Here is an 11,096-nt window from a genome sequence, read left to right on the forward strand (position 1 = left end):
TGTTGATAAAATTATAAACCGATATAATAATATTAGAGTTGATGAATCGATACGATAAATACTCGATTATACTATACATCATAATTACCTAAGTTTAATATATCGAGTTAAACGAAGGAAACTCAATTACAGTTGAATTTTAATTAAACTCTTGCAAACAGACTCAAACAAAGAAAACATAACAGTGTTTTCATGGTACATTCACGCAATAGAAAATATTATAAGAAACAATCGATATTTTTTTGTTTAACGGCTTTAGTTCGAAGAATCAGATTTTCCATAAATAGATTTCAGATCGCCATGTCTAGACTATGGACACTGCTACGAATTCCAAAATCAACTTATTTAATTTTATTGATTTTAAAACAATTTAAAAAGTGCAACCAAAAAATTATAATTACTCGGTAATTTTGAACCAGAGTTGTGGGTATAGCAGATCAATGAGATCTATTTACAGTATTGAAAGGTTAAAATTCTTTAGGTTCTATATAGGAACTACAAAATAAAATATCATTCATGTCCAATAGTATATCATTTATTGTGCAAAAATTAGAACTTTTTTTGTATATATATTCGCCTGGTCAATTAATAATTGAACTCGCAAATTCTCAATTCACAAGCTTGTTAATACTTTAAGTGGAATTTGGGTTTTATAAGATACAAGTTTACCTAGTATGAACACCGTAAGATTTTTTACATAAATAAATAAATTGAAATAAAACAAAATGTAACAATTATAGACTTTTATTGTACAAAATATGTATCCTTATTTACATACAAAGCAAATAACTTTGTTTTTTCTTATACAAATATGGTTTGATTTTTCCATCATCAGATAATTTATATGAAAATTATACCGTCACTGAGAGGTGACTTTCAATCGTCAAATAAAAATTATCTAACAAATTATGACCTGACGGAACAAACATCACACAATTCACCTATTTTATTCATACAACTGAAATAGATGTGTTATATTTCATTTGATGATTTAAAAATCGGCTACCAATAAAGCTGTCAAAGAATTATATATGTCGTACATCCAACCGCAATAGAGTATTTGACTAAGTTTGATTTTGTGTTTTTTAATGTGTAACAGATATTACTACAAAAACTGTGAAAAAAGCATTTAAATTTGATAAGAAATGAGGCAGTAATTCAAATTTCAAATATCGCTACGTGCAGGAGTGGCCGTGGAATAGGGATATCACTCCATCTCTTTCTTTCGCACGCATCGTTATTCCCGCTGACGTCATATGCAAGTATTTCGTCCCTTTTCTATTTTTTGACATTCACCGTTACTGCCTAATTTCAATGGTTTATAGCTTGTGGATTTTTCACCAGATTTCAATGATTACCTCTGTTTTATAATTTATACGACGTACATATTATATAAAAGATATAAATAAAAATAAGTCAAATACCTAATTTGTTCCCGTTGTATGTGGGTATATCAATTATTTTTATCAGATCATTGAAAAATCACCCGCATCGCAAAACATCAATATATACACAAAATTTATAAATGGCATGCCTATTGTATTCCATACGTAGCTTCTACCCAATGGAGCCCGGAAATTTCATATAGGTTATCATTTCAAAAAATACGTGTCACGCGGGCCCTCTCTAGTTACATGTGACAGAAGTAAGATTTTTTTACACATTGTGCCGCCCCTTTTAACGGCCTCCCCCCTTCTTTCCAATTACGCAACCCCACTGGGTAGTCCCCATAACTCAACACAACACACAAAGGTATTTACTGTACAAAAAATGAGGTGCTTGTGTTGAATCCAGTACTAAGAAATAAACCTTTTCTTACTTTTCTGTATTTTTCACATTCTTCTTAGCAGCCGAATTGGAGTTTGTGATGTATGAGTAGTGACAGTTCTGTTGGAAAATAATAAATAAAATTAAAAAAGAACAATACCATACAGCCGAATGTACTATTTTTCTGAATGTATATTTTTTCTATAGGCATGCCAAAATCAACCCGCTGAACTTGATGGCAAGAATGTTCGGATAAAATATCGACTGACGAGAGATGTTATTACTCGCTAGACGACACAATTATGCCGGGCTGTGTGGGCCAGATATATAGAGACTGATCCCGGAACACGAAACACTGTGGGTCACTATAACTAATTTACCACCTTAGTTTTATTATCATTCCCTACGGTGAAGAAAAACATGTGGAGACTGCTCTATCAAGTAGTTGTAGTATATGGAGAGGAAGTGCCAATCCACACTATACAAGCTCCGAGGGTGCTTGATGAAAGACTTAATTCTCTTTATTATAGTTTGACCGCGAGCGTTGTCCCGTGGGTGGGGAATAGGGACTAAAGTGAAAAGGGAAGGCAATATCTAAATTTCACATGATATTTACTGAGGTGTACCCCACTGTGTCCCCCGATTTTATGACCTACTGTCCTGCGAGTGTTCAGTGTGGAGACGAATGGTCTCGTAGGTAAGGCCGGGTACTCACGTGGTGTGGTGCGGCAGGGCGGCGTCGTGCACCTCCTGAACGAGGTCGGCGAGCTCGGCCGCGTCGTAGCCGAGCAGCTGCCGCAGGTCGCACACGAACTTGTACACGAAGCTGTGGGATGGTAACCATTGTTAATGTATTGTTAATCATTGTTACATTTTGAGGAGTACCCTGGTCATCTTCGAAGTACAGGGTACGATAGGATTCAAGAGAAATGGAAAATAGTCACCTTATAACTTCAGCGAAACAAAATCAAAACGTCCAGAGTACAAATAACGTATTGTAGTTTTTTTTTTCGTATATCTACGGTCTAAGGGCCGTTAAAGAACTACATGAGCACTAAAGGGAGGTGAAGGGTCTGTAGTTTATTTATATTCCAGTACATAGGGGCGTGGGAGTCCGTACAATGTTTAATTCATTTCAATTTTTAGATTGTGGCTCCATCGTTGGCAGACGATGATTTTGCCAATGTCAAAGTTGAAAGTAGGAAAAGTTACGGTACAATGTTTACGTTACCAATATTTCATTGTTTGTTTTTTTTTATAATGAATTTTACACAGATTTTGTAAACATTATATCTATGGTTACGTAAGCATAGGAGCGAGAGGTGAGAACTTAACCTCCTTTTGCTGACAATGGGGATGGGGGAAAGGATAAAAATATGAATATTCTGCTTATGTCATATTTCAATCGACCCCTTACATAACAAGACTGTTTTTGAAGTTGGTAAACTTTTTTTACATCCACACTTACCGTTTCCCGGACACTTTAGCAATCATATCGCCGTCGTAATAGTAGCGGAGAGCTCGCGACAGTTTCTCGTAGTTCATGGCTGGCTTGTGTTTCCTGGCACCCCACAGTCTGGCAACACGCTCTGGCTCCAGCAACTTGAATTCACCCTCCGTGCCTGCCGAGTTTATAAGATTTTTAAGGAAAATTAATCACAGTAGGTTGACAAGCTTACAGCTGTTACTTTTGGTTAAAATTAATCCAAGATTATCGATTATTAGAATCGTTTATTGAAATTGGATTTTTTACAATTCGTAATATACGTTGTAACCTGGTAGGTCATTGATTATATATATTATCTATACTTCTATACTATTATATAAAGCTGAAGAGTTTGTTTGTTTGAACGCGCTAATCTCAGGAACTACCAGTCCAAATTGAAAAAATCTTTTTGCGTTGGATAGCCCTTTGTTCGTGGAGTACTATAGGCTATATATCATCACGCTATACCCAATAGGAGCGGGGCAGTAATGGCTAATCTCAGGAACTACCGGTCCAAACTGAAAAATTCTTTTTGTGTTGGATAGCCCTTTGTTCGTGGAGTGCTATAGGCTATATATCATCACGCTATGACTAATAGGAGCGGAGCAGTAATGGCTAATCTCAGGAACTACCGTGTTTGAACTGAAAAAATCTTTTTGTGTTGGATAGCCCTTTGTTCCTGGAGTGCTATAGGCTATATATCATCACGCTATGACCAATCGGAGCGGAGCAGTAATGAAACATGTTGCAAAAACGGGGAAATATTATTAGTTTTGAGAGCTTCCGTTGCGTGCGCTGCGTAAACGATTAAAGTTATGCAACAATGATGTATGACGGGATTATTCCTCTTAAAAAGTTCTAAAAAATATATTATAATACAAAGTCCCCCGCTGCATCTGTCTGCCTGAACGTGTTAAACTCAAAAACTACCCAACGTATTAAGATGAAATTTGGTATGGAGACAGTTTGAGAGGCTCCCGGGAAACTACTACTTTTATAACGGAAAACTTTAGCCTGAAAAACTTTATAACGCGGACGGAGCCGCGGGCAAAAGCTAGTTATGTATATAATCAAGGCAGGTTGACAAGCTTTCAGCTATTGTTTGGATTGGAATTAATCCTAGATTATCGATTGGGATCGTTTATTGAAATTGGATTTTTGACAATACGTAATATGCGTTGTAAACAGGCAGGTCATTGGTTCGTTTATCGGGTGGGTAGATATTTAGTGTAAGTTCTTCTAACACTGTGCCCGAATCTGGTTCTCGTAAAGTGTTTGACATCAGATACTCGGCCTATCTAAGGACTTAGCCAAAACCTTGCTACAGATTTAAGATGGCGCTTGACATCAAAATCAATCAAGCATTATTTCTTATGTTTACGCGAATGTTTAATTTCAAAATAAATCAAGCAGTCTACTCAATTTATCAATAACAATCTAAACGCCCTTTTCCACTGCAGTAGCAAGTACAAATGTTTTCTTCACGATTCGCCAGAAAAAAAAATAAGAGCCCCTTCACACTATACACATGGCTACTTCAAACATATAGCGAGAATTAGTTTAAGGAGTATTACCGTGCCAGCGTATGATGTCGAAGTACTCCGCGCTGGTGAGGAGCTCCAGCAGGAACTGCCACAGCTGGATTTGCCCGTTGTTCCCGTTCCTCGTGACGTACGACGTGTCCTCTTCTGCAGGTGTTCGGTTTATTATCTGCTGGAGTAAGAAATTACAACCTGTGAATTGAATTCCTGGGCATTGCATTATAAGAGGGATGACGGCAATCGTCCACCGAGTCATAATAATTAAGAAATTATAGTATTATTTAATTGATTTTAACGTGAATAAATTATTGCCACGGTGGTGTAATGGAAAGTGGGTGCACTTGTTGCCTCTGCCTACCCCTTCGACGATAAAAGAGAGTGTGTGCATATGTAAATAAATGTCTTCAAAATTCTTATAGTTAAATTTCTGACAAGCTTTCCTGTCTGTATTTTCGCGATTTTATACTAAGGCGTATCTGCTTTCACACTTCGATAAGTAAATATCCGTCGATGTGATAGAGGGCGAGGATATCGTCATATCCAGATCTAATCACAAATCACTAAAGTGTGTAGAGTTACCTGTTTCGGTTTTTTCTTTATCGCCGATTGCGGCACCTCTAGTGGATCTTTTGTTTGCTGCTCGTCATTCTGTACCACCGCTGGAAATGTACCAGGACATATTTTACATTTTACCATAAAGTTAATTATTTCGTACGAAACTAGAAATAAATGGTTTGTAAAATGGGTCACTTTTGCAACAATATTGTGCTTATAGTGTGTAAAACTGTTTATTGCATTACATATTATTCTCTTTATTGTAAATTTCACTTATATCTTGACATTTAGACGCTTGAATAACACGAAAATGCTCATCATCTATCATTAGTCGAAATTCTTTTAGACCCCACTCTTACCATCAGGTGCAATGGAGTCTTCGCCGTGAACGGACAATAAAAAGATCGAAGTCTCACAAATTCTGTCTTTAATTTGCAGAAGTTAACTCGGCTATCTAAACCTGGATTTAGTCTTAGGCAAGCGACTTGCTCCTCATCATTTACTAGCTAACTAGATCATATACAAATACATACCGATAAACTTGCATTTCCTCAACAGTTCGAAATGTGTCCAGAATAAATCGCCCGGGTCGGATGGCACTTTCTCTCTGTAACCAAAAATAACCTCAGTAATATAAAAAATAACAAATTCATAATATCATAAATAACAAAATTGGTAACAATGTTTGGTTTTGTGCAGAAACAGTTGAATGGATTTGAATAAAATTTATCATATAAGTAAACGTCATTCTGGATCATTGTATACCGCCATTTTCAATAAACGATCCCGATCGCTTTTTTCGATCTATCTCAAAAATGGACCAATTAGAGCAGGGCTTTTATTTGATATGCTTACAAATGAGTTATTTTAAATGGTTCGCTCTTGGAATCGGATTGAAGATTGAAATTAGGATCGTTTATTGAAAACGGCTGATAGGCTATTTTATTCCCGATAATTTGTTCCCGATAATGTTTTTATGGTGTTATGTATCATGGATTTGGATGATGTTTGACAAAAAGATATATCCTGGATTATAAGCTTCATTTTATCCCCGGTAATTTATTACTGTTATCCTGATGTTTTAAATAGATGGCGTTATAGATTATGAATTTAGATGAAGTTTAATAATATAAGTTAGTTTTTTAAATGTGCGACTTTTAATACGCATTATTAATCGAGTAATACCAACTTGAATTCCACATTGGTCATGGCGCACAGTTCGGCGCCGCTTATATTCCAATCGGACAACTTCACTCCCGTCAGGTTGAACTGCCTGACCGCCCACTGGATCCACAGCTTGACGTGTTGGACTGACCTGAAGTAAGATGCTGACGTTACATTTCTTTATGCAAGTTGACGACGAATCGATCCGACAAACATTGTGCTAGTATAAAAATAAATGTGTCAGAGTAACGAGCGTAGGGCAATACAGAATTTTATAATTTTTCATGGTGAGTGTACTGATTGTGCGCAGGAGTGGAAGAATTCGGTGAATGGCAACGGAAAGACCCTCACCATTCCGCCGGGTCGTCTGGTATCCGCACTCTGTGGTCGCTTTTGAACTGGGCGTCGACAACCCACTTGACGGCCGCCGCGTGTGGTGGCACCGCATCAGTCTCCGCAAGACACTCCACCGGCTCCTCCAGTAGTGGCATCGAATCGTCCAGCTCTAAACCTGGCAAATATCTTTATATTACATAAGGAAATTGTGAGCATGGGCACCGCTAAGTAACTTTAAGAAGGTGCATGTGCATCTACATACTATAAGATGGTACTACCTAACGTCATTATATTTATTTATTTTTATCAAATAAAAATCGCGTGGGTATTTGTATACGCTAGACCATAATAAAACCTCTGTGGTTGATAGTTCTTATTGTCATTCAGTTATTTTTACTGTGATTTGTTCCAGAAAGGGAGGTGCACTTGCACCCCCCTTGCACTCCGCTAGTGGCGCCCATGATCTTAAGTACAGTGAGGTAGCTAATACCGCCACTGCTTGTTTGTTAGTCCCTCTGGAGTGCTAGTACTTACTGGGCCGTCTCCTGGGCAGCTGCACCAGCTCCTCGTCAGGCTTCAACACGTCAAGTATGTTGATCTTCCTCTCGGCGGGGCGGAGCTGCACGTTGACTTGCACCACGCCCTCGCCGCGGATGCACTGCTCCACAAGGGTCTTGTGGTTCTCCAGCTATAAATATAACCAATGTTAAGTTCATTAAATACTAAATGTTGTTTTGTGTTTATTAAAAAATATTAATTTGCTCTGGTGTATTCATCATAATTGCAACATATTACATAAATTTCTGCCTTTCTCCCCGAAGTTCACCCATATTTTACCAGGACTTTGGTGTAAGCGGGGTTATTTATTCATGTAAATAAAAAATTAAGCTATCTTTTTATATGATTTCCATTAATACCACTAAAGGTTTTTGGGCGAATAATTTTTTTTATATCAAGAAAAAAAAAGGATACCAATTTCTTTTTAATATAATAATATTACCATTTTAGCATCTTGCAGCCAGAATGTGTAGTCGGAAAGATCAGCGCCCAGTCGTCTCTCCAACATGGCGCGTAGTCGAGACAGTCTCGTCCTGATATCCATTAACTGGACTATTACTTCCTCTGCAAAAATATGAAAGCAATACAAACAAGTTAAATACAAATGTCTATGTGATTATAATATAAAAACTTTTTTATATTTATGACATGGTCATTAATTGGAAAAGTATTAAAAATTTTAATAACATTTAAAAAAATCTTTTTATGTCTGATATTTCACATATAGGTATATTTATGACAAAGGACCCAACAATATATGTGAGAACAAAGGCAGACAGGGATCACTTGTCAAATACCATATCACAACCCTATGGGGTCGTATAAAAAAAGCTACTACTATAAAAAAAGTTGTGTCAATAAACAAATGCATGATGTTTATTTGTCTTTTTTTTGTTGATAAATAATTAAAATTTTATTAAATGACATCTGTAAAAGCACAGTAATTACTTGTCAATAAATAATGAATGTACACATTTGTTGCTAATTGACAAATATGATAAGAACAGGCAATTTAAATTAAATGAATATTAAAGTATGGATTTGTTTCTCCAATTAACACTTTAGAATTTTGTTTGATGAGCTATAATCTAATTAAGTAATTTTATACCACTACTATCTGTGCTTTGCATTGTGTTGTCATCGTCAGCAGCATCGGAGAATACGGCCAGCGGTGTGTGAAGAATCTCAGCTCCAGTCTGCATTAGGCCTGAAATTTTAAATTCAGTGGTGATTAAACTGCAGTTTATACGATTTTTTTTATTGCTTTGAATGACGAGACGAGCCATTCGCCTGATGGTAAGGTTTCGCCCATAAACAGTAGAAACACCATCCAACACATTGAATGACAAAGTTTTGTTTGGTATTCCACTGCGCTCACCATCCTGGAACATGAGATGTTAAGTCTCATTATGTCCAGTAGTTGTCCAGTAATTAGTAGCAGCCTGCTTCTACCAACTCGGTATTTTATCAGGTTGTCTGTCCTTAATCTTGTTTTTCATGATTCAATACATTCTTTGACAGTCACTTCAAGTATGCCAACCTGTTTTATGGAATCTATTTCTATGAGTATACTAGTTGTATAGTTTGGTGCATTGGGTGCTCTCTCACCACAAGTATATTCATAAATAAATGATTTATATTATGTATAGAATATGTATAGTGTTCAAAAATATCAATTATGTCTTTTTTATTTAGTGTATTAGCTAATTATTTGAAAGTGCGAACAACTGCTCAAGTATTTTGTATTTTACTTCAGTGGCTAGGGATGTGTTTTATATATTGTAAAGACATTTAAATTAAAGTATTTTACGAATTTTATCGCGGTTTTAATATTTTACTTTTCTCCCGACGTTTCGAACAGCTGTGAGCTCATTCTGCATAGATCGGACCACTAACAGCTAATAAATTTTAAAAAGTTGTATATTTATAAAATGTATGTAGATATTGTAACTCTGCCTTTGTGGATGAAGAACACCTCAGTCCCCCCGTGACCATGAAGGTTGCAAAGTCTTCGAAAGGTTGGGAGAAAAGTAAAATATTAAAACCGCAATAAAATTCGTAAAATAGTTTAATTTAAATGTCTAACATTCGCATAAGCTTAAGAAATCATTATATTGTAAAGAGTTATTCAATTGCTCAACCTTATATCCCAGAACTTGGAATATATTTCTTTGCAAACTGTGGGAATTCCCAGAAGTGGCTGATAGATGTATTGAAACTAATTGTTAAAATTAATACCTTCTTTGTCTGTATAACATTGTTTTAGTACTGTAACTGTTATGGTGTTATATACTTTGTATGAATTAATAAATAAATGTCCTGTTCTACAGCTGACTTATTGCCTCTTACCTACTTTAAAGCATTTGTTATGACATTAATTATACACACAGTGTAGAAGTACATTTTAGAAATTATACTTAATAAAAATAATTCTTTTTAATGATTTTGTTCCAATGGCCTTGTTTATTTTTTAGTGATTATTTTTGGCACATATTAAAGTTCCAGTATAATGAAAAAGTACACAAGTTGAATTTCGCGGTAAAAACTACTTCGTAAAAGTTATGGATATTAATGTAGATAATTTTCATCAACATTACATAGCAAATAGGTGCAATATGTAGGGAATTTAACAAAAAAATGTATTATATACGTACCTAAATCAGATTCTGCAACATACTGAGGAATAATTGACAAAGGATCCGAAGTCTCGACGACACTTTCGTCAAAACCATTTTCACTTGTCTCCATTTTGATTGATCGTACATTAAGTATATCACTCAGGTCTGTTACCTCCATTATTAACGTAATCAAAATATAAACACAATAATACCTATTTGATCAAAAGTTTGAAAAATATAGGAAAAGGAAATAGATATATCTCAAGTATTCACTTCCGCGTGCGCCGAAAGGAAACTGCCATAGATACAACTTTTTTGACAACTATTATTTGTTTGTCGGTGGATTTAAAGATAATCTATAAATCTTCGTTTATTACAAAGATATAAAATTACCCTTGAAGATAGCTATGTATTTTTAATTTAAGTTTCATTTATAATAAGCCTAAACTTTTACATACAAATGGTATTTTATGTATAATTTTAACTTATAATTTCCAATTTTTATATTTATTGTGATTGGCTGTACAACTATTCATAGTTCTGAGATTCATACTTTGTAAAATTTGAATAGGCTATGTGACAGCTGTCATAGTAATGGATAGGGTTGGGAATGTTAACAATTAAAATGAATTGAATCGATTATTTTAATAAACTTTAAAGTTCAAAAAATATAATAATATGATAAAACAAATTCCGCTGCTGCATTTGTCTTCCTATCAGCCCGATAAACTCAAAAACTACCCAACGGATTTAAATGAAATTTGGTATGGAGATCGTTTGAGATCCTGGGAAGGACATAGGCTACTGTCTATCCTGGGAAAATACATACCGGATTCTAATGTGAGTAATGTCTTATGTTTACGCGAATGTTAGACGTTGATATAAAAAATGGTGGACTTTCTTGTAACAAAACCGTGTGGCTGAGGTGACAAAAATACTTCACCGGGTAATAAAACCTCAAAAACCAATGCAATCAAACTGCTTAGCGAAATATGATTTATAATAAAAAGAAATATATATATATACGAAATATTGTAAATAATTTAATAATTTAACAGTCACCAATATGAT

General features: G+C 35.3%; 1 protein-coding gene across 2 annotated transcripts; it reads right to left on the bottom strand.

The window, feature by feature from the left end:
• Positions 1-728: 728 nt before the first annotated feature.
• On the bottom strand, positions 729-10,353 carry LOC115456212 (DNA-binding protein Ets97D). 2 transcript variants are annotated; one of them, XM_030185176.2, is made up of 12 exons: positions 10,062-10,353; positions 8,516-8,614; positions 7,850-7,971; positions 7,384-7,537; positions 6,865-7,024; positions 6,539-6,664; positions 5,883-5,956; positions 5,374-5,453; positions 4,828-4,963; positions 3,236-3,389; positions 2,483-2,593; positions 729-1,887 (listed from the first exon to the last, which is right to left on the bottom strand). In XM_030185176.2, the coding sequence occupies exons 1-12, from the start codon at positions 10,201-10,203 to the stop codon at positions 1,833-1,835; spliced, it is 1,413 nt and encodes a 470-aa protein (XP_030041036.1). In that variant the 5' UTR covers positions 10,204-10,353; the 3' UTR covers positions 729-1,832. The 2 variants fall into 2 exon arrangements, with proteins under 2 accessions (XP_030041036.1, XP_030041035.1); XM_030185175.2 differs by having other exon boundaries at positions 4,828-4,966; positions 10,062-10,351.
• Positions 10,354-11,096: the final 743 nt, after the last annotated feature.

The sequence above is a fragment of the Manduca sexta genome, chromosome 28 (assembly GCF_014839805.1).
Source record: "Manduca sexta isolate Smith_Timp_Sample1 chromosome 28, JHU_Msex_v1.0, whole genome shotgun sequence".
NCBI lineage: Eukaryota > Metazoa > Arthropoda > Insecta > Lepidoptera > Sphingidae > Manduca > Manduca sexta.